The 22,329-nt window shown below is 35.7% G+C and overlaps 5 protein-coding genes across 6 annotated transcripts; 1 reads left to right on the top strand and 4 right to left on the bottom strand.

Moving 5' to 3' along the window:
- Positions 1–1,708: 1,708 nt before the first annotated feature.
- LOC102625342 (60S ribosomal protein L2, mitochondrial) lies at positions 1,709–3,380 on the bottom strand. Its single transcript, XM_006475277.4, has 2 exons — positions 3,251–3,380; positions 1,709–3,071 (listed from the first exon to the last, which is right to left on the bottom strand). Exon 2 carries the CDS (start codon positions 3,040–3,042, stop codon positions 2,044–2,046), a length of 999 nt encoding a protein of 332 aa, XP_006475340.1. The 5' UTR covers positions 3,043–3,071; positions 3,251–3,380; the 3' UTR covers positions 1,709–2,043.
- Positions 3,381–4,339: 959 nt separating this feature from the next.
- LOC102624877 (thiosulfate/3-mercaptopyruvate sulfurtransferase 1, mitochondrial) lies at positions 4,340–10,127 on the bottom strand. Of its 2 annotated transcripts, none has more exons than XM_006475276.4 (12): positions 9,978–10,127; positions 9,288–9,479; positions 9,036–9,095; positions 8,749–8,811; positions 8,427–8,551; positions 8,174–8,333; positions 7,876–7,935; positions 7,429–7,487; positions 6,483–6,564; positions 5,719–5,782; positions 5,283–5,350; positions 4,340–4,810 (listed from the first exon to the last, which is right to left on the bottom strand). In XM_006475276.4, exons 1-12 carry the CDS (start codon positions 10,062–10,064, stop codon positions 4,712–4,714), a joined length of 1,119 nt encoding a protein of 372 aa, XP_006475339.1. In that variant the 5' UTR covers positions 10,065–10,127; the 3' UTR covers positions 4,340–4,711. The 2 variants fall into 2 exon arrangements, with proteins under 2 accessions (XP_006475339.1, XP_006475338.1); XM_006475275.4 differs by having other exon boundaries at positions 8,171–8,333.
- LOC102624598 (uncharacterized) lies at positions 9,978–12,908 on the bottom strand. The gene has a single exon (XM_006475274.4). It carries the CDS (start codon positions 12,663–12,665, stop codon positions 11,508–11,510), a length of 1,158 nt encoding a protein of 385 aa, XP_006475337.1. The 5' UTR covers positions 12,666–12,908; the 3' UTR covers positions 9,978–11,507.
- Positions 12,909–13,243: 335 nt separating this feature from the next.
- LOC102624304 (DEAD-box ATP-dependent RNA helicase 10) lies at positions 13,244–17,967 on the bottom strand. Its single transcript, XM_006475273.4, has 14 exons — positions 17,766–17,967; positions 17,357–17,503; positions 17,109–17,250; positions 16,964–17,033; positions 16,612–16,674; positions 16,057–16,131; positions 15,823–15,942; positions 15,357–15,398; positions 15,149–15,223; positions 14,400–14,546; positions 14,155–14,292; positions 13,962–14,073; positions 13,786–13,874; positions 13,244–13,651 (listed from the first exon to the last, which is right to left on the bottom strand). Exons 2-14 carry the CDS (start codon positions 17,487–17,489, stop codon positions 13,544–13,546), a joined length of 1,314 nt encoding a protein of 437 aa, XP_006475336.1. The 5' UTR covers positions 17,490–17,503; positions 17,766–17,967; the 3' UTR covers positions 13,244–13,543.
- Positions 17,968–18,783: 816 nt separating this feature from the next.
- LOC102624022 (proteasome subunit alpha type-2-A) lies at positions 18,784–22,321 on the top strand. The gene is made up of 12 exons (XM_006475272.4): positions 18,784–18,936; positions 19,144–19,204; positions 19,311–19,387; positions 19,487–19,551; positions 19,654–19,700; positions 20,018–20,093; positions 20,366–20,433; positions 20,727–20,796; positions 20,897–20,982; positions 21,264–21,326; positions 21,625–21,690; positions 21,984–22,321. The coding sequence occupies exons 2-12, from the start codon at positions 19,164–19,166 to the stop codon at positions 22,030–22,032; spliced, it is 708 nt and encodes a 235-aa protein (XP_006475335.1). The 5' UTR covers positions 18,784–18,936; positions 19,144–19,163; the 3' UTR covers positions 22,033–22,321.
- The last annotated feature ends 8 nt before the right edge of the window (positions 22,322–22,329 follow it).

Consider the following 22,329-nt stretch of genomic DNA (forward strand, 5'->3'; position numbering starts at 1 on the left):
TGTTTTGGATTGCATTTGCAGCTCCATCTTGTATAGGATTAGATGCGGTAGATTTTAATCCATGGGAAATTTGTTAGTTCTAGTATTATTGATTTGATTCATTGGTAAAGATGGAATTTTGATTCGGCAGCTTTGTATTTCTGTGATCTGATAAGATAGACATAAAACAATTAAGTTGAAATGCAAAGAAACTGCAAACAACCTCGGAAGACTTGCACCCAGCCGAACAAGGATAACTTCATTGCTGACCTACATTATATTGTCTTTACCCATTAATAATATACAAGATTTGCAGAGTCAACAATGAAAATTATTTATTTTAATCATAAAAATTTAAATTATTAATTGAATATAAATAATAATAAAATATAAATGAATCTTAAGCTATTAATTTAATATAAAATATTAAAATAAAAATATTATTTTATATAATACAATCCACTATACACCAAACGTAATATTGCAGTATAGTTTAATACATTATAATACAATGCAACCTAATACAACATAACTAATGCAGTACAATACAATACATTACCGCGCGCTGAACGTAAAGTAACATCAAATAATCCTATACAAATGGAAATAAAATCTTAATTATTAATTTGAAATCTTCTGTACAGCTTCCTAGAAATTTCTAATCATTTATAAGATTGTCATAAATTTTTCATATGGTAAAGCCTTAAATGTACCTGATTTATACACAAAATTTGATAAGTAAGCTTCTAGCGATCAGCACGAAACTTACAATTTAAAAGGAAACCTACAATTTAAAAGGTTACAAAAGTAACGCTAATTCATAAGATCAATTTTCAGGAATCAATGCAGGTTTTACACAATCATTTCACAGCAAATACCATGAGTGCAATAGTAAGAGCCATACAATTCTAGCTAGGCATGGTGATCAACAAAGCAACATTGAGATTACTTGCATGTTGCAAAAGAGTTGTAAAGAGAGCTTACATTTCACAAAATTTATGCAGTTCTTAGGATCACAGGGTGTGTTTGGAACATAGAGGCATTGTCGTCCATTAATTGAGGCATTAAATATGTTTTATTATAATAAATAAAATATAAAATAAATGATATTATAATATTCTTTTAGTTAATAAACTATATAATATTATATTTATATATTAGTAATTAATATAGAAATAATTATTTAATAATTAATAATAAAACAGTAATAAATTTAAGTAATATTAATATAAAATTAATACAGTACAATAACACCAAAAGCTGTACACAATTATTATAATTCATTAAATAATACAACATAGTATACCAAAAGCACTCACAGATCACTGTCGTCTAAGAATCTACTACTAATCTCAGTTATAGTCAATCTAACAGAGGCACCGGATGCAAAACCAAAAATACTAGATTTGTACTCGAATCATCCTCTGCTTCCAATCTTGAAATGCAAAATTTGGTTGTTTTTCTTTTTATTAAGATTGTATTGTAGTCAAGATTTTTTAATTCTCTCCCTATAGTTGAGTTTTATCTAATGAGTCATAACAAAAACCTTTTTGACAATAATAAGCCTGAAAAAGTGCTTTAATAGACATCGCAACTTTCGTAGTTTTCAAACAGGATAGCTACATAGTCAACTAAATTAACAACGAGTTTAGTTTGCAAAATAAAACACGTCAAATGTAGGCTTTTCTAACTTGCTGCAAAATGATTGGCAGATACTTGCTTGTAACCATTTAAGTAAATTAGTTTGAAAACAACTAATTATTGATGGAATTGAAGAAAAACTAAGTACATTAAGAAATTTGAAAGAAAGAATAGAAGGGATACTGATAGAAGAATAAGTATTCCTTTTCTTTCCGTCTTATCAGAGGGAAGGGGTCCTCTTCATTGAAAAAGGGGAAAGGAGTTACGCAAATGTGAGGGTCTAATGGTATGCAGTTTCCAATTATAGAATTTAGACCAAGTGTCTCATACCTATAACTAAAAGCAGTCAGGCCAGCTGAATGCCCCATCCACTCGGCCGTTCTTTGCTGTCTGAATAAAGTCTTAGTGTAGATAGGCATTCTGTCAAGATGGCAATAAGTTACCGGTTGAAGGTTTGGACCCATCATAATTCACCACCATTTTGCCTGCTTCCAATTGATGACTGGCTATTATATAAGTGACAGGTACTCTGCATGCTCCATCCTTGGGCTTGGCAGGCAAGCTGCGATCTGTCTTTGGCTTTGATTTGTTATGCTCAGCAGCTCCAACAATCCCTAAAGTATCTTGCCGCCTAAAACCCTGCCAAGAAAGTGCTGCCTTAGGTTTGATCCGATGTGCCCAGAAACTGCTATCTGCTCTCCACTTTTGGATCTCACAAAGGGATAATGTGTTTTTCCCTCTTTGGTCAGGTGAGCTATCACTTCCTCCGACTTTCTCTACCATTCGAGGGGCGAAGAAAGTGGGCTTCGCTCCAGCTACTGCCATCCTAGGGTAGGAAAGGGAGGCAGTCTCTCCACTGGCCATTGGAGATGAGAATGCAGAAAAGAAGACATCCTTTGCGCAAGTTATTTTACTTTTTCCTCCTGCACCCTTGCTATCACTAGTAGTCGTAAAGGGGCTCTTCGAACTAGGAATGCTAACCATGGCATTTACATCAGCCGCCATCAGTCCAGGTGAGAAGGAAGCTACCTTTCTTTGATCCACATTCTGGGAGAGGAAAGAGAACGAAAATTTGCCGCTGATGGCGGCGGTGGTAGGTTCGAAGAACTTACGTAGCGGCGGCGGATCAAACTCTTCTATGGTGTTGCACTTCTTCTGCTGCATCTGAACCCCTTCGATCCATCGTACAGGAGCGATCCAAGAGGAACGATTAGGGTCATATTCAACCCTTTCAACAATACCAATAGAGGAAGTGGTACGTTTCAGATCAATTCTTCGCTGCAATCGCTTCGAACCACCCCCCCGGTGAAAAATCGTAATACGCCCCGAGGAGTTCCTACCAGCGGACTTCCCTTTACCCAAAGTGAATTGTCTCAGTGCTCTCACCTCTTTAAATTTTGTCATTGCCTGTTTCGTACCCATTCGATTCCCTTACAAATTAGCCCCTACTCCTATAACATACACATTAAAAAAAAAAAAAAAACTTTAATACAAGCAAAAGCCCCTTGTAAAAAGATCCAGCATTTACTCTAGACATAACCAAGCATTCTGAAACATTTAGTACGAAACAACAGCAACAGAGCACGATATAAGCTTCAAAATAAAAATTAAAATAAAACAAATAGCTCACCGGAGATACTCTGAATGGCTGCCGCGGATTCGGCGGTGACCGAGTGAAAAAAGGGTGTCTAGGGTTGGCTGCACAGTGTCGCCACGTAGTGGGTCTCCGAGACAAACTGTACCATATACTCGGTAACCTATATGGGCCGTTGGATATTTAAAAAGGCCCACAACTGCGAATCCCTGTAGAAACTAGGGATGGCAAAAACGCCCGGGCCGGCCCAGGCCCGGCCAAGCCCGGCCCGCACTGGTGGGTCTGGATATGGGCTCAAATATTACAAAGCCCACATATGTTGGGCCTGGACAAGGGCTTAGCAAAAAAGCCCGGACTTGACCCGGGCTTTTTAAATTTATGAATAAAAAATAAATTTAATTTAAATAAAAAAAATCAAAATATTAAATTAGTTTAATTTTTTATATTAGTATTTGTTATTTTATTAGGTTGTATTATTAGTATTTTATGTATTTGACCATTACTCTATTTATATATTAGATTATTATCTTTAATTTAAATATTTTTCTTAATGTAAAAAAATATTTTATAATTAATTTTAAAAGTCCAAGTACGGCCCGAGCCCGGCCCAGGCCCGTCTAGGCCCGGCCCGAGTTGGACGGACTTTTGAAGGACCTAGGCTTCATTTGAATTATGCGGGCTTGGGCCTGGACTTTAAAAAGCCCGGCCCAAATCCGCAAATTGCCATCCCTAGTAGAAACATTATATATGCATCCGTCATGTAAATATGCTCTTTTCCAGGTGCTTCTTTCGCTTGGGCTTAAGTGATTACGTGTCTTAGATGTAATTTATTACTCTTATAATCACCCATTATCTCATCAGTTGTGGGAGCTGGATTTTTACCAGCGGGAATCACGGAAGTTTAAAAAACATATAGTTAATAGGTAAATATCATTGCTCCAATATTAATCCGATCAAAGATTAGACTCTGTTTAGGGGCTTAATTTCACAGTATACTTTCAAGTATTAATTATATATGCTATTTACGTCGCAGAGCAAGGTTAAGGATTGCATTAGCAGCTCCATCGTGGCGTTAATTAAACCATCCGCATGGCTATGTAAGAAATCAATCGAGTAAGAGGTCAGTTTTGACTTGAGAAATCATTAAGCCATGTATTGCTTATTTTAATCAACAATGGCGATTGTAACACCCGGTAGATGCAGGCATGGAGCTTTCGTACATATGTCTGTTCCACCATGAATGCTGTGACAGCTTTGTCAAAGACATATTCCTCAATTCAACATCAACAATTTTGACCCCGAGGTTCAGATTGTGGATTCTGATATTAAACACAACCCCCAAACCCCCCCCCCCCCCCCCCAAAAAAAAGATTAAAATTGACAATATTCGGCCGTTTTTTATGCAGCCTCAATCAGTACCATCTGTGTATTGGACCAGGCATGCAGTCTGGCCCATGCATGTCGCTGCCACGATATTGACAGTATTTGCATTATGATTTATGAAGAGGTCTCGACAGGTGTGTCGGGTTGAGCTCCCCATTCAGTCCAAGATCCATCATAAACGGCGACATCATGCTTCCCAAGTCGATTCAAGCCCTGGAGAAATAAAAAGGTCAAACATTTTTTTCCAATTTTTTTCAGGATAACCACAGAATCAGTCTTCCAGTGGTACAATCAGTACAAACAAGTGTAAGATAAACTGTTTTCTAGCCGCGGAGAAATTCTCGAAAGTTGTGAAAAGAATTTACATTGTTCACCAAACTAGCATGTGAGATCCATCATCCGTGTATGTGAGAGCAGGTGTGCACTGTGTAGCCATTAAGGCGGGCAACCACAAATTATGCCAAGGTCAAGAAATTTCCATTTAGCGTACATACTTCTGATCTTAACAAGTAAAAATGGGCTGATGTTACACATATTAGTGTGCACATGTTAGGAGCTTGCAGTCAAGCTTAATATCAAAATGAACACGAGCACGTAGAAAGGACAAGGATTTAAAACATTTGTGTAGTGCTTTTATAACTTCAATGTGTGTAACTTCCTATAGAAAGAAGATTGGAAAAAGTACCAATGCAAGGATGCAAGCAGTTACTCCAGTCCCACATGCAGTTACAACAGGTTTTTCCAGTGAAATGCCTGAAGAAAAAATTTGCCATCAGGTGAATCAATAATGATAAGAAATAGGCATTGACCAAGATATAACAGTGTTCAAACACATTATTGCATGACAGCACAACTAACTACAGGTACAAAAAATATAGCAAATTCACAACATTGCAATGAAGTACTATTCTTCAGCCACTTGTTTTTTAGTAATCCCTACACGTGAATTCTGTTGGTGATATTCTAAACCCTCCAATGATAATACTGCTTAGCCTTCAAAACACGTTGTTGAACCACTAGATGATGCTTAATATTGAAAGAAATTAAGAAATAAGGTTATCTTCTTGAACCATGTTATTGAACCACTAGTGAAGAGGGGGTTAACTTCTGAGAGTCCATACCTTCTTGCTCAAATCGTTTCTTAAGCTCATCTGCTGGTAAGAGTGTCTGCGAAGCATCCAACATCTGCAAAAAGCAAAAGATGTTAATGAACCAATTATGCATTTTTAAGTAATATTAGATAAGCCAAGCTGAGAATGGGAACATATAGATAGAAGAAACTGCAAAAACATCATAAGTAGAAAACAGCTCATCACTAACAATCTATATGGCATATAGTCAGTTTATTAACACTTCGTTTCCTCAGTCCACCAAATTCATAGACTCCACACATCATCCTCAAAGTTCCCATGGTTTCATAATTTCCACCCAACACCCGTAAGAGAGAGAGAGAGAATTGAAGCATACAGACTACCAATTGGTCCTTTAATAGATTCAAAAGGACAAGAAGCATATAACCTTCTCAAACAGTTTTTATACTACTTTGCATGCTCTCAAGGCAGATCCATTTCCATCGCCAAACACCATGCTGTTAAACACAGCCTTCATAATTTATGGAAATCAAAGTATGCATCTAAACTCGACAAAATCAATGCACCGAATGAAGCCGTCAGATCCTCAGGATTTAGAAATAATTTGATTATGCTATTTGAAATTAAAATCCTAAAACCAAATCCCAATATCAAGGAAAACACTGAAACCACCTTTTAAATAATATGTTAAGGTAGATAAACTAGTGCCAATCTATGAGTCATAAATTATACTCATGCTGCTTCAGGTAATAATAAAACTACAGGTACCATGTGAAAATTTGATCGCAGTTTACCTGGGGAAAAGGAATGCACTTGCTGCCAGGTACATGGCCACTCCTAATGCCCTTGCGAGGTTCTGGCGCGTCACCGTCAAACCTGCAACAGTAACAAATTCCACAAAATTAAAGGGAAAAAAAACTCATAAACAAGGAGCTGTATTGTCTTGTTATGGTTAAAAGTATTGTTTCTCACTAGTTGAACTGATCCAATTCCCAGCTAAACTTAACTTTGTAGACTCTTTGGCCATATTGTTTCGCTTAAGTCTGACTAGTCATCCACCAAGCTTTGACTGCTTTGCTGGGTAGATCAGATTACTTCCAGATGGGAAAGGCCTTAGCATTAACTTGACAAGCCTTTTTGCCTAAACCTGGCCTTCTTGTCCACATGGATTATAATTCATTTGGCCCAGCCCATCCATTTGACACCTCTATTTCCAGAAGTATCTTACATCTAATCTAGGAAACACCCAAACTATGATAAGGCCAATCGTTATGATGCAAACAAGCCAGGATTCTAATATGAATCTAGATTTCACTGGTCCTGGAAAACTCCCCATACTACTCTGGTATTAGAACTCCCCATGATTCATTTTTTAGCAATTACAAAAAGAATTTTACGCAAACTATATTTTCTTTGTAAATATTTTACTGCTCCTGCATTATAATCAAGCCCAACAAATTGGCTCCGTTGAGTCATCAAAATTCCATCAAGCCAATAGATTGATGGTCTGTTAACTTGGCTATCTCTGGATCAGGGTTTGATACCTTGAGGAAATAATTAGGTCTGTATTTGAGACTGACCATGAATTTGTTGAACCAAGAAGAATCATGCACATCCCATTTATTTATTGAACCAAGAAGAATCATGCACATCCCATCAAAGCAAATAATAAATCAAGAGATAAAACAATTACAAAAGCAGAAATTAGTACAGCAACCAATCACAGAAGAATGTTCTTACCTGGCCTTTGAACGAGCATCCACGAGTTGGTAAGTCCCTTCCTCAATATTTCTTTTAACCTGATAAATATGAGAGACAAATTAGCTACCATAAAATTGCATTTGAATTCGAAAGCATATTATGCAAAATAGCCACAAAAACACAACACGATCCCCAATAATGAGGTTGTAATGTCAATTCATGAAAATCTCATATGCTTATCCACTGTGAATGTCAGTATCTGAGGATCTAGAAAATTAAAAGTAGCTTGTACCACTTTATATAAATGGGTTGAGAATTATGCACTGTAATTCAGCCAAACCATAGTGGTATATTATGTTCAGTTATTACAGAATTTCTCCTTTCACATCCTAAATTCCTAATCATTACTGCATTTACAATGCAAAATGAAAATAGGCAACTTTTATTCACCAAAACAGCAACTTTCAAAATAAAATGCAATCTGACCTGCTCAAGTGTCCAGATAAGATGTGGCTGAAATTTTGTTTGAAATGTGGTTGGCCCAACCTGCAGCACAGAGGTCTATGTGAGCGGAACCAGTCCCAATAAGGATTCAAAGGAGGACCAAAAGATAAAATTAAATTAAATTAAAAAATGAATCTATTAAATTGCGCTTGGATTATGAGATATGCTAACATAAAAAATCAGTTCGACAGAATACCAAGAAAGACTGGTTCACATCTGCCCTTCAGTCACATAAGTAAAAAGTTACAGCATAACTAAATTAAAATTAATAACATACCACCTGTCCCTGATATACTTTCTCTATTGCCTCACTTGCAGCACTAGCTTTCAAAATAGCGTCACCAGAAGCACTAGATTCAACATCATATCCAGAAGCACGCCATCTTGGCAGGCCTCCATCTAACACCCAAACTCTGTCATGCCCAAAGACTCGGAACATCCTTTTCATTTGATAAACAAGACGACATTGATTAGTTCATTCTACAAAAGAAATATCCCATACAAAGAAAGATTCAGCAAAGTTTGCAACTCACCACCAGACACGAGCAGCACTAAAAATCCCCTTCCCATCATAAACAACTAGCCCATCTTTATTCTCTAAGCCAAGGGCAGAAACAGCAGCAGCAAAAGCTTCCTCTGAAGGTAACATGTGGGGCAACTGATATACAAGATAACATTTCTACTGTTAAATCTCTCATAGATGAACAACCTGGAAATAGGTTTAATACTTCAAGTATTACATGAGTTGGCAGACTTCAAGTATTACACAAGGTGGCAGATGTAAACTTTCGCAGAAAAGCAAAGATCCCATCTACATAATTAATTACAAAACAGTTTGACAAGAAAGGAACTCACATTTGTAGTTCGATCTGCTACACCATCCACATCAAAGAAAAGAGCACCGGGAATATGAGCAACCTGTTTTTGGGAGGTAAGGAGGACGATGTTAGCCAACTAAAATGAACGAGTCTCAAAAGACCAAAAGAGTCAAAGATAATGTGAAGATTGTAGAAGATAACACATTCAAGAGGCACCCGAGAAAGTGATATTACAACAAAAATCCATACAGAATTTGATTGGAAAAACAACATGTGCAATTACCTAAATTGCCTTGTTAAAAATCATGTTAAAATAGACAGTACCTGATACTCTTGAAAAGGGTTCCTCTGTTCATCTGGCATGTACCAGGATGCATCTAAAACCTACAACATCAACAACAACAGAAAAGTGAAAAGTCAACATCTAGGATCAAAAAAGTGCAACTAAAATGCATGGCCTGCTACACAGATTCCAACTATGTACAAAGGAAAAACTGACTAAACACTGCCAGTTTTAGCACCCCCAAGACTTCATAGCTAGGTTCTCTGATAGCAAAAATAAGGCAAAGCAGGTACCTTCAAATCGGGCTCCCTGAGGTTAGCATGAAGCCAATCAACAGAAACAACAGGTTCCTTGGGGGACACAGATAGTGTTGAATAATCAGCTCTTCTGCCAGCTGCTAAGGAAGACATAACACAAGGAGACTGACTAGATGATGTTTTCAGTGTTGTGTGGGTGTGTTTAGGCCTTGAATAAAATAGTTTCTTCTGCATAAAGTAAAGATTGTAGAAGAAAAAATTACAATTAGTAAAATATCAAAAGAATTAAACGATGTGATAACAATTGTTAGAAAAATTGATAACATATCACACTTAGCAAGCTAAGCTTTTTTAAACAAAAAAGGTACATTATTTACAAAGCACAGTTCTTTCAGAGTGCATTCAAAGAACCATAAGCAGAAAATATATCCAAAGCTTTATACAACCACAAATTTGACAAAATAATAATACTAATAATTTGAATCTCACTCAATTCATGCTAAAACCTTCATCAGAGCCATAACAGCAATTCAAAACCCTACTTCCTATACAAGAAACCACTGCTAAAACAGAAACCCCAATAATCAAAATTGAATTTTTTTAGCACATGCACCAAAAAACCCACAAAGCAGAACCGGTAAAACAAGCAAAAGAGCCACAGAATCAATCAAAACCGGATAAGAGTTAAGAGACTAAAACGGACCCAGATAGTGATTTGGGACTTACATTGAGGAGAGAAGTGAAAACTTGGGGCTTGTATGAGATAGAGAAGGAGGAGTGAACCAACCGGCGAGTGAAAAGAGACGATGCCATTCACTCACTCATTCAAATCACCATATACAAGAAGACAATCTGTTGAAATAAGTGATTTATTTCTGTCAGGTAGTTGAATTAAATAAATCCAAAAATTGAACAGAGTTGTTTGTTTGTGCGTTTGAATTGAGTGCTTTGCTTGTTGGATTGATGATGTACTCTGTGGAGCCACTGCTACTACGTCTGACGAGGGTCAGCCAGCAGAACACCGCTGTACTTGCTGGATAAGTACATGGGAAATTATGAACGAGGGTCATAATACTTTAGTTTATTACAGTTGGGTTAAAGGTTTTGTATAAATCATCATTCACCACCCTAGCCTGTTAGCCAATAGCCAATATCCAACATAAACTTGATAAGAAATAGCGGGCTTCAGTTAACTTCAGTCTTCAAATGACACAACTACTAGTATGATCGAATCAATATCATCCGTTAAGTAATAGTACAAACATGTGAAACTGTTTAAGACTTTAGAGGGAAAAAAAATCCGAATAAATATGTTACATTTTAAAAGTTGTCCGCGAGCCAATTGATAAACCGGTTACATTAGTCGGAAAGACCAAATTTGATACAAAATGAATGGGTCTTCTAAATTTTTGGGAACGGATCTATTTCCAGAATCCTCGCTGCAAGAAGTACAGTGGCTTCAGGCTTCAGCACTGATTCAACATTACTGAACAGCAAAAATGGATACTCAGGATTTACAATTGCAGGCAGCTTCATTGTGCCTAATCATGTGTCTCTGAACATTTCACTTACATTGCCTCCATGGAGTAAAGTATGTAAGGCCTCCCAGATAAGCTTGTGCTTATCTATCTGCAAATGCCACCCCAACTCATGCCGGTTCAGGGAACACTAGAACATCCGGCATGAGCGGTTTTTCCCACTCAATAAATATGATGCTGTAACAATCATGAAAACTAACAGGCGGCCCAAGTGGATAAGGTAGAAATAACTAGAAACCGCTTCCAGAATTCTTCTCACAACTTCTATGTTGATGAATTTATTTAACCGATCACTATCGTAGCACAAGTTGCATACAAGGATGTATAGGTAAATGGATATAAATCCAAGGGAGACATCAAATACCGTCAATATAAAACAGTAGAGCCAGCATGAGAGTAGTTCTCAACTCTTGATTTATAGAAACGCACGTACAAGCTCCTTCCAGTCTTTCACTTATAATGTACCTAAAGAGCACTTACAAGATGTAGTATAGGAGCGAACACCATCAAGTCCTTTCATGTGCAATCCCTATTTTAGGCTTTTTGGAAAGGCTCTAATTATTAAACATTGATCATGAGAAAAAGAACTACAGTATGAGTTATAACAAATGTCAATCCCAAACAACTAGCAATATAACTGAAAAGGAAAAACCTGATTCATACAATCAATTCATTTTTCCAAGAGAAAAAAATATCAGCACATGAAAGATAGAAAGTCTCAAAAAGGAAATCCTTTATTGATGTTCTTCCTCGAGGTTGCGGCCAGCCTTTTGATGCCTTTTGCAGTTTTATACACCGCCATCAACTCATCAGCAGCATCCTGAGGATGACAATGAATAAACACTTTCAAGAATCTCTTTTCATTCATCCTCAATGCACTCAATATTGCAGGAAGTCCTTTTATTTCCGGAACCAGACCCATGTCCTGAACCTTCGCTGCAAGAAGAACCCGTGGCTTCATCACAGCTTCAAGATTATTAAATAGCAAGAAAGGATACTCGAGAATTACATTTGCAGGCATTTTCATTGTGCCCACGACAAAAGTCATATTCCTCTGAACCTTATCAACCGACAATGTCAACAAAAGTGGAGACCTCCCAAAAAGAGACCAAATTTCATCTTCTGACATTCCAAACTTCTCCAAATTTGCCACCTTCTCCCGGATGGTTTCAATTCTCGAAATAGCAATGAGAGTAACAACATATTTATACATCTTAGAAGCTCTCGAAACCTGAGTTCTACTTATATATTCCATCTTTTGATCGTTCAAGGAAGTCCTAGGAATCAAAGTGGGTCTCGACATAAGCATGGGAATCAAATCATGTCTACTAATTCCAACCTGTTCGTACAAAGCGACAACAGGCTTAATCGTTTTATCCAAATCATAAGTCAAGAGTGAAGGATTTCTAACAATGGCTTTACACAACATTTCTCTTGAACCAAACAACTTGATCAAGAAATCAACCCGCTCTTCGAAGCAAATGTTAATACGAGAACTCAGAAACCGCGGGCGACAGTTAATGATTTTGACAAGATCATCTGAATTCAAGCCTAGCTCGTTGAGTACACTGAGCTTGAACCGAAGGTTTAAAGCATCCGCCTTTTGCAACGTAGGACGCCGAGCAAATAACTTGGTTATATCGCTATCACTACAACCCCATTTCTTAAGAACTTCAGTTGAGTTCTTTGGGTGGTTGTCACTGTAATTATTGGCTTGTTCTTGAGTTATTTCTTCGACTACTGCTTCGGCTTGGCAAATCGTCGAATAGGTGGCGGACTTGAGGGTAATGAAGAGAAGTGACTGTACCGGAGGTCGAATTTTGGAGAAAGATGTGAAAAACCGAAGTTTCAGTAGTGGATTGGGTTTGGACTCCATGCAAAATTGTTGAATTTGGTGATAATGAATTTGTGGGCTTGCTCACGAATAACGGTATAAGAGACAAGTTCCCACTTACAGGGTTTGTCTTCTGTTTTCTCGATTTATATTATATCATGACTCTCTCTACTTCTATGATGGTTGATTGATTATTAACTAACTAATGGAAATATTCTTCTCAATCATGATTCAGAATTAAAGTTTCTTGTCTTCAATAAATAAATGGATTTATTATTATTTTAAATTGAAGTCTTCATTAACATTAACATGTCCGCATGAACAAATTGATACTATTGTTTGAATTGAAAACGTGGTAGAACCCACATGAAATATTTGCATTCTCATAGTTTTATCAAGCAATCATATATTGTCATCGTACAAGATTTTGCTTGTAACTCTTACTACTTTCGTTTTAAGAAATTTAAACTTCCATTTAAATTTTAAACTTACTAGGAAAATTGAACTTCAATCTAATCTTCTTAAGTTTCCAAAATCTTGATTGTTACATTTCATCATCATAAACAAATTCATATGCAAGAGGGATCATTCTATTGCTAAGGGAGAAAATATGGAGATAATTGATAAAATCAAATTTGATTTTTGTTACTTTTCAAATGAAATATATACCGAAATACTAGAACAAAATTTGACAAGGAAATGAGAACCCACTGCCTATACAATATATTTAGAGATGAATGTCAAAAAAAAAAAGAGGACAAAAGCTTACATGATTCGTTTCTTCCCCAGCCAAAATTGTATTGATAAATTCTTGTACTCAGTTTTAGTTGAGATCAAATCTAATCATTGTTAAATACATATGCAAATCTAAATCTCATTTCATCTTTGCTTCCAAACAAAAAAAAAAAAAAAAAAAATTCTCATTTCCGCTTGGATAGTTTCTTCTTGTTAATACCAAACTGTCTCCCGATGTCATCGTCCTCGTCTCCTCCTTTTCTCCTCCTCTTGTTTCCAGAATCTTTAATTGTCTGTTGAAGTTTGGATTAGGACAGATTATAACGTTTAGAAAACACAAAGTTACAATTAAAAGAAAGAGCAGAGAAAAGCAGAAAAAAAGGATGGGTTTCTGTTCAGGATAGGCAAACTTAAAATGAATCAATACCATTTGTGATATTCTTTTGGCTTCAGTGACACGCTCCAGTAATAGCAGGACTTCTTCTTCTTCGGCAGGGAACTCAGGCAACTTTTTGCCTGCAAACCAATAAGATGGTAAGCTGTAAGCTTATATGGACACTTTCATTCGCGTTGCCTCTATGGAGAAAAGAATGTACAGCATACCAATAAGCTTCTCTATCTGCAAATACCATTCCAACTCGTACTGATTCACTAGTGAGATTGCAACACCAGTTCGCCCTGCACGAGCCGTTCTTCCCACTCGATGGATATAATCCTGCAATAGACTTGAAGATTAGCAAACACGAGAAAGGAAGAAATGAGCAGGAAAAAGGGGAAAAGATGTGACATGCCTAACCTTAGAGTTCGTTGGGATATCATAATTGATGACCATATCTACAGACGGAATATCAAGCCCTCTGCTTGCCACATCAGTGCAGATAAGAATATTACATTCTCCAGCCTTAAACTTATTCAAGGCCCCAAGTCTCTTTGACTGTAACATATATCCAGATACAATGTATCATAAAGTATAACATTAAGCAAGGGACACAATAAAGAGTAAAAGATGCTAACTCAAATATGTCACCTAGTTTGACATACCTGGCTCATGTGACCACTGATGGGGATGGCTCTTTGACCAAGGTTTCTAAGCATCAAAGCCAAAAGGCGAGTTGCATCACACGTTCGAGTAAAAACCATTGTTGAAGATGCAGAAACCTCGGTCAGAATATATACAAGGTAGCAATCCTGAAAGTTCAGTTAAATAGATAGAAATATAAGAAAGACATTAAACCAGCAATATCACACTTCATATAATGAATATGAACAGTTCTTGACTCTTGATAAATGGAAAGGTACGAGCAAGCTTCTTTCCTAGTTCATCTTATAGATGATTCCTTAGAGCACATGCTTGACCTGAGTTTAGTAGAGAACATTCTGTTTTCTTGAACCACTAAAATGCTAGGCGAAAAGTATGTTCAGACATTTATGGCTGAATGGATTACATGCAAGCCATTCTAGACTTACAACAGGCTTGCTAAATTAACAGTAGTAGTCCTTAAAATTTTCTTTCAAATTAGAGCATTATTACCGACTAGTTAACTGAAGCAAGAAGGTACATTTTGAAAATAAAGTTTTGAGTCAATCAAAAAATGCATTCACAAGGGATTTCCCAGATTGCAGAATAGTGTATACATCATATCCCAATAGAATTTGAAGAATTGGAATATCAAATATCATAATAAAAAATTTCAGAAAGAAAACAGAACTTTATTGAGTTATTAATTGCAGTTACTATGTAAGCTTCTGAAAGAAGTTTGCACCAAGGCTAATGCTAAGAGAAGAGAGACCTTGTACTTAGCAGGAACAAAGCGGTACTGCTGCTTCAATGTGTCAACAGTAGAATATTTAGATGCTGCTTCTATCTGAATGAATTAAACAAGAGACGGTTGTTAAAAAAAAAATTCTACAGAGAATGTCAAAAAGCAGAATATTTTTCTGCTTCTTCAGGTAAAGATAAATTAGTTACATGATGTGTTGAAGCATTATAATCATTACCTTTACAGGATTCTTCAGACAAGCCCTCTGGAGCTTCTTCACCTGCAACATTAAGGGGAAAAAATTACCAAACTTCATTCTCCACCAACTCATATTCCTTTCCCCATTCTTTCTAACTAATTTGTCCATTCTTCTGCAAGTGTTATGTATTTAAGGGCATGGATTTCTATTATTTTTGCCATCCTCTTTGACTTCATTTCTTTCTTTATGAGTCATTTATTTTCCCCTTTTCCTCCATAAATCTCAGTACATTTTTCCTAAAACTGTCCTTCGCAATATATCCAAACTTTATTTTTATCAATCTGTATAATCACCATCAAATCAAAATAGAACCCCTATAATCACCATCAAATCAAAATAGAACCCCTACCAAATTTCTTTTGAAAGAGAACCTTAAAAGCTAATGATACTATCATACTCTATTACAAATTTCTACCAAAATCAACATACATTTAAATTTATATACCTTCTTTGTCATTGTTGCAGAAAATAAATAAGTTTGCCGCATTCGTGGGATAACATTCAAAATTTCATCAAGGGATTTTTCAAAGTCATCATTAAGTAATCTGTCTGCCTCATCCAAGACCTGCTCAATATGCACAAAAATTATGCAGCTCATAAGACAAAACATCATCTCCAAGCAAATGCAGGATAATTTATGCATGATCACACATGTTTCAGAATTAAGAGAAATACATACCAAATATTTCAATGTGCCGAGAGAAAAACCTTTCGTGTTGGTCAAATGATCCATAAGGCGTCCAGGTGTTGCAACCTACAAAAAGACAGGAAGAAAATTAAACTAATACATCAAAACATTAATGACAAAGATTCATAAATTTTTTAAATTATATGATTATTAATTGGCCAGATAAAAGATGCACTTGAATTTACATAAATAACCAAAATTGATACCAAGAGGTAAACTCATTTTAATATTTAAAACCTGGCCATGGGATTGGAGACTTAATACTTGACTGATCAGTAGCTATCTTACTTTAGACAAGATGTATTGAAAAATTGATGATTATGAAGCATATCATTATTACAAATGATAAAAGTTATGAGTTAGCATCAATCACTGAGATCATTTAGAATCAGTTTAATCACAAAACAAAAGTTGGATTTACCAGCAAACATAATCAAATCCTTGAAATCTAGAAATAAAAATACGACAAAAGGAGATAAGCAAAAGAAATATTCACACCCTAGGACAGCAAGTAAGAGATATATCCTGAGTGAACTGAATACTCACAACAATATGTGGTCGCTTTCCAAGTGCAAGGGTCTGTTGCATCATGTCTACCCCTCCAACAAGCTGTAGAAAGTTGATGAATGAATGTCAATTGCAAAACCAATCAAAGCAAGAAAAGATGCAGACACCAAGAAGTTTCCATCTCCATAAAAAATTGTGCCATCAAAAGGGTAGTTAAGGAGTACATTGCCACCATCCCAATTAACTCCAATGTGTTATCATTGTCAAAGCACATGCAACAGAAGTTTCAAAGCAATGTATCTCTTGCATAAACTTACATTTTGATAGAAAATGTTTCTGCCAACAATTCACATAAGAAAATTGTGGGAATAAGGTTGTGGTGAAAACTTACCACTGCACACCTAAGGCTAATTCCTGATCCCAAAGCTTCAAACTGCTCAGAAATCTGAATTGCAAGCTCCCTGCAGTAGCCACAAGGTGAAAAAAAAAAAAAGCAAAACATAAACATCAAGTCATTTAACAATCACATTTCACACCTTGTTGGAGAGAGCACACAGGCAAAGAAAGCTGGTACTGTCCGTTGGTTTTCTGCAATTTCTAAAAGGGCCTGCAATATGGGAAGGGCAAAAGCTCCAGTTTTACCAGAACCCGTTTGCGCAAGTCCAATTAAATCTTTTCCTGCATCACAAAACCACAACAGCATAAAATTCTACAAACTAAAATCATCCAAAATAACTCCAATCTGAATAAGCAAGACGCAACACAATAGTAACATTTAGCACACCTTCTAGCGCGTGCGGAATGGCCTCAGCCTGTATCTTTGAAGGGGTTTTCCATCCTACATTTTCACAAGCTTCGACCAATTCATCGCGTAACCCCAGTTCCTTAAATGTCTTCACTTCTTTCTCTTCAGCCATTTTCAAAACAGAACCTTCCCGAAACAAATCCATAAACAATATAAAATATTTCTTATGAGAAAAATATGCAAATTCAACCAAGTGTTCAATTACTTGAGGAGAAAAAAAATCAAATTTTTACTTAATTAAAGCTCAATGCTCAATTAATTAGAATTCGGGGAATTTAAAAACTTAACTTTTACGTCTTCTCAGCAAAAATTGAAAACGTAAGAAACCAAAAGAAGAAAAAGAAAAAAGGACAAATAAGATGTAAAGTTAATGGTTTTTGAGACGTACAGAGAAATAACACAAAACAGCGAACGAAGAACGGCTAATGGTGAGCACAAAAGGGAGAAAGTTGAGCGGCGACGGCGGCAGGTGGTGTGGCTACGAGGTTTTAGGGTTTTTCACTTATCAGAGTCGGGGACTATTATCAGGAGTAGAAGCAGAGTGTTTTAGTCGCCGCCGAAATCAAGTGGATCCAACGACACCGTCTTCCTTTTTATTTATTTATTTATTTTTTTCAGTTAATAAAGTCTAAAAATTAACTGAACGTAACGGCACTCACGGCAGGAGAAATTTTTAAAAACCTCCTTGGGGTTTGGATTTGTTGTAAGTAGATGAATTTATTGTAAGTAGATGGTGAAAATTTATTTATTTATAAAAAATTTTCTACCATTGGTTAATTTTAATATTGACCGTTAGTTGATTGAGCAAAGATAATATTACCCTTAATAACGATTTATAGACAAAAATAATTAAAAAAAAATTAAAATTATTGACTATTTTACCTTCTTTAAATTATTGATATTTTCTTAAAGTTCCTACAAGAAAGATAAAATTAAAAAATTAAAAAATTCTCTTTAAATTATTAATATTTTCTTAAAGTTCCTATAAAAAAGATAAAATTAAAAACTTGAAAATAAAATAGTTATAATCTTTACCTATGATATTGTAAATCTTTGGAATTAACAAGGATAAAATTGTCAAAAAATAGAGTTTGTGCTTTTCGCATCAATAATTTTAATTTTTTTTAGTTATTTCTATCTATAAATTGTTGTTAAGGGTAATATTATCTTTACACAGTCAACTAACGGTCAATGTTAAAGTTAACTGACGGTAGAGAATTTTTTACAAATAAATAAATTCTCGCCATCTACTTGCAACAAGCCCAAACCTCAGGGAGGGAGGTTTTTAAAAATTACCCCTCACGGCAGATACCGGTGTGACTATAAAAAGAAAACTTTCTCTAAGTACGAGATTTTGACAAATATTAGGGATCCTACTGTTATTATCCGCATATTCTTTCCAGGTCCGATGAAAATAGTTAAGACATCATAAAACGACGCCGCTTGTTTGCTTTGTACAATCGTGTCCCCCTCTTCAAGAAACCTGGCACTAGAAAAGCACTGACTTTGCGACTCTCTCTTTCGTAAATTACCACTCTGATTTCGATTCGATCTCCGAGGTAAGCTAACTACTCCCGCTCTAAGACTTAGTTGTTTCAGTTCCGTATAAACCCTAAATGGCATTGCATTTTGTTGAAATTCAAAATCATTAAAAAAAAAAAGTACGAACGTAAACCTTAGGTTGATGTTCATCAGTTAATCGCTTGTGGTTTTATGAATTGTTCCGAAGTTTCAGTTGTCTGATTAAAACTTAATTTATTTTGCAGGCTTTTTTAATTTAAAAAAAATGGGTGATAGTCAGTATTCGTTCTCTTTGACCACTTTCAGGTATAAACTTACAATCTATCTGCTTTTATTGAGTTTAAAAAAAAATATTTGATTTTTAAAAATAGCAATTAATTTTACTATGATTTATGTAACTGTGATGTCGCAGTCCTTCTGGGAAGCTTGTTCAGATTGAACATGCCTTAACAGCTGTTGGATCCGGCCAAACATCTCTGGGAATCAAAGGTGATTTTGACAAATTGTTTAAGAGATTTGACTATTAACTACGTTTATTAATTGGGTTTTTTTTTTCTAATGCTAATTACTTTTGGCTTATGGTTGCAGCTTCTAATGGTGTTGTCATTGCTACGGAGAAGAAACTACCGTCTATTTTGGTTGATGAATCATCTGTGAGTAAATTTTTTTTTTTCCAATCTATTTGTTGTATCCTCTTGTATTTTGTTGCAGTGTACTGAGCTTGAGTTATGATATCGTTGTTTCACTGATTGTAGGTTCATAAGATTCAGTCATTAACACCAAACATTGGAGTTGTATACAGGTTTTTTTTCTCCTTCATGTCTGGATGTTTTTTAAGATAAAATATACAATAATAGTACTGTGAATTTAGTGTTATATTTCCTCAATAATGTGTGTGCTATTTGTTAGATATGGCTATTGCTTTTGTCATCTATTTTATTTCACTGTTAGTATTTATTGCAAAATATGTATGCAGCGTAGTGATCTATGGCTTTGTAACTTCTTTAATCTTGAATCCACCTCAGAAGAATGTTTATCCTTTTTCATTTGTGGTGGCTATGAAGTTGTTTTGGACAGAGCAAACCTTACTGAGTTTATCTTCTCTTACTTGTGGTGCAGTGGGATGGGTCCCGATTTTCGGGTCCTTGTTCGAAAAAGTAGGAAGCAGGCAGAGCAATATCACCGATTATACAAAGTACCACTCTGGTCCCCATTGCTTTTTATATTTTTTCCCCCTTCTATGGTGTTCACATTATCTAAATTTTGAATATTTATTCATATGTACCTATCCATTTAAAGCTGGATTTTCACATTCTGAACCTATATGGTGAAGCAACATTGATCCATACTCCATATAAATAAATACTGAATCTTGTTCTATAGTTACTTGATAGGATTCACTTGAGTATAGCTTGAATACTTTTATCACTGTGAATCTATATGTAATGTTTTGTTGGTGTTATGCAGGAGCCAATTCCTGTTACACAACTTGTAAGAGAAACTGCTGCTGTGATGCAGGAGTTCACTCAGTCAGGGTAATTATACCTTGTCACCAGAGTTGTTTTCTTTAGCAGATTACTTATACCAGGGTTGATCAAGCCTGTTTATGCTAACTTATTTGAAACCTATTGTATCTGGTAGTTTACATTTCTCAGTAAGAGGAAAGAAAACTCTTATAGTATCCTATTTGTGAACATATTTGTCTGAAGCTTGAGATTTGTAAAGTAGTGGGCAGATGCCTATTGAATATTAAAGTCAAAGAAGCATTGACCACATATGTGCCTTCTTTTTCTGTCTTAATGCTGATTTGTTTGATTCTTTTTGTTAGTGGTGTGAGGCCTTTTGGAGTCTCATTGCTGGTTGCAGGTTATGATGACAAAGGTCCGCAGTTGTATCAGGTACCTCAGTTTCCCTTATCCAGTTTTTGGAACAGTATTGCCAATTCTCCCCATAAACTATGGAATCCTTTTAGTTTTTATTATGTGAATTTTGGTATAGGTGGATCCTTCAGGTTCATATTTCTCCTGGAAAGCTTCAGCAATGGGGAAAAATGTCTCCAATGCAAAGACATTTCTTGAGAAGAGGTAAGTGCGATTTTGAAGAACATTTTAAATGATGCCTTCTCTGGTAGTTTTTTGTAAATACCATGAGTTACTGGTTGTTGTGAGCAACCATGGAACCAGCCATAGTAACGGAACTCCGCTTATGTAAAATTTGTGTATTTGGACCCCAAATCATGTAAATGTAATTATATCTTCAGGAACTTCTGTTAGTTTCCAACCCTTGAATTTTTTTTTTCTACTTATGTTGTTCCTGTCCAACTTTTTTCAGTCATAATTTTGAATGTTCTTTGATTGTTTTATAGGTATGTAGAGGAAATGGAGCTCGATGATGCTGTCCACACGGCAATATTGACACTAAAGGAAGGGTAGGCTTCTAACTTTTCTTCTCCATTAATGAGATGGAGAAATTTATTTGTATGATAATTACGAGGGTCCCTTTTCATGAATGGCATCCAAGAAGCTCACACCTCCCCTATATATTCCATCATCAATTTTCTTGTGATGTTATAAAGGTGCTTGCCTTTAATGTAGTCGAATGATTAATTGTCTTTATGTTGTGTTTATATTTAATTGAAAGCTTGTTTCATGATTCCTATTCCATATTTATAAAGATTGGTTCTTCCAAGTTAACTGCCTAACGTAGCTGTCTTTTTCTACATGTAGGTTTGAAGGACAGATTTCTGAAAAAAACATTGAGATTGGCATAATTGGTGAAAAGAAAGAGTTCAGGCAAGTTGCCTTGTTTATCTTCCCCTTATGTGTATCTGCTTGATGGTTTGTGCGTGCATGCATTCCCGTGTTCACACAGGCCATATTTGTCAATACAGTTTTTTTCCTATTGAATTCCTATTGAACATGCTTGGCCTCTTGGGGAATTATATATTTGCCTTATTTGAGACCAAAATCCATTGGAAAATCAGTTTGTGAAAATTTAGCTTTGCTCTAAACATTCAATCCTTTTCATTGTCGTGATGAAAGTATCCAGATTCTTTTAGCTGATCTTTTCTTTTAATGTAATGCAGAGTATTGACTCCAAATGAAATTCGTGATTACTTGGCTGAAGTGGAGTAAATTACTTTTCCTCTATTGAAGAAAGCAGAAGAATGTTATTTGATGTTCGTTTGTCAGAGATGATTGAATATGATAAAATGAAAGTCCTAAGCAAGCCCTACAGACATTAATGTGATCAGTAGTGGAACTATCTGTAGTTTTGATGAAGAAATTGGAGATTTTGTTAAGCAAGCATATGGACTTTAATGTGATCAGTAGTGGAACTACCTGTAGTTTTGATGAAAGAATTGGAGGTTTTATTCGTTTTGATGGAAGAATTTAAGATTTAATTCGGTTTCTTCTCTTTTAATTCGCGAG

The sequence above is a fragment of the Citrus sinensis genome, chromosome 9 (assembly GCF_022201045.2).
Source record: "Citrus sinensis cultivar Valencia sweet orange chromosome 9, DVS_A1.0, whole genome shotgun sequence".
Taxonomy (NCBI): Eukaryota; Viridiplantae; Streptophyta; class Magnoliopsida; order Sapindales; family Rutaceae; genus Citrus; species Citrus sinensis.

What these genes read in the sequence shown, in the direction of transcription:
- LOC102625342 (XM_006475277.4), bottom strand. Translation starts at nt 3,042, where the DNA reads ATGGGTACGAAACAGGCAATGACAAAATTTAAAGAGGTGAGAGCACTG.
- LOC102624877 (XM_006475275.4), bottom strand. Translation starts at nt 10,064, where the DNA reads ATGGCATCGTCTCTTTTCACTCGCCGGTTGGTTCACTCCTCCTTCTCT. An exon ending in ACCCTTTTCAAGAGTATCAG is followed by an intron (nt 8,812 to 9,035) that starts GTACTGTCTATT and finishes TCCCAAAAACAG; the next exon opens with GTTGCTCATATTCCCGGTGC. An exon ending in CTGCTTGCATCCTTGCATTG is followed by an intron (nt 4,811 to 5,282) that starts GTACTTTTTCCA and finishes TTATTTCTCCAG; the next exon opens with GGCTTGAATCGACTTGGGAA.
- LOC102624598 (XM_006475274.4), bottom strand. Translation starts at nt 12,665, where the DNA reads ATGGAGTCCAAACCCAATCCACTACTGAAACTTCGGTTTTTCACATCT.
- LOC102624304 (XM_006475273.4), bottom strand. Translation starts at nt 17,489, where the DNA reads ATGGCTGAAGAGAAAGAAGTGAAGACATTTAAGGAACTGGGGTTACGC. An exon ending in TGTGTGCTCTCTCCAACAAG is followed by an intron (nt 17,034 to 17,108) that starts GTGTGAAATGTG and finishes TGGCTACTGCAG; the next exon opens with GGAGCTTGCAATTCAGATTT. An exon ending in TTGTTCCTGCTAAGTACAAG is followed by an intron (nt 14,547 to 15,148) that starts GTCTCTCTTCTC and finishes CTGAACTTTCAG; the next exon opens with GATTGCTACCTTGTATATAT.
- LOC102624022 (XM_006475272.4), top strand. Translation starts at nt 19,164, where the DNA reads ATGGGTGATAGTCAGTATTCGTTCTCTTTGACCACTTTCAG. An exon ending in AACATCTCTGGGAATCAAAG is followed by an intron (nt 19,388 to 19,486) that starts GTGATTTTGACA and finishes TTATGGTTGCAG; the next exon opens with CTTCTAATGGTGTTGTCATT. An exon ending in TTTTGGTTGATGAATCATCT is followed by an intron (nt 19,552 to 19,653) that starts GTGAGTAAATTT and finishes CACTGATTGTAG; the next exon opens with GTTCATAAGATTCAGTCATT.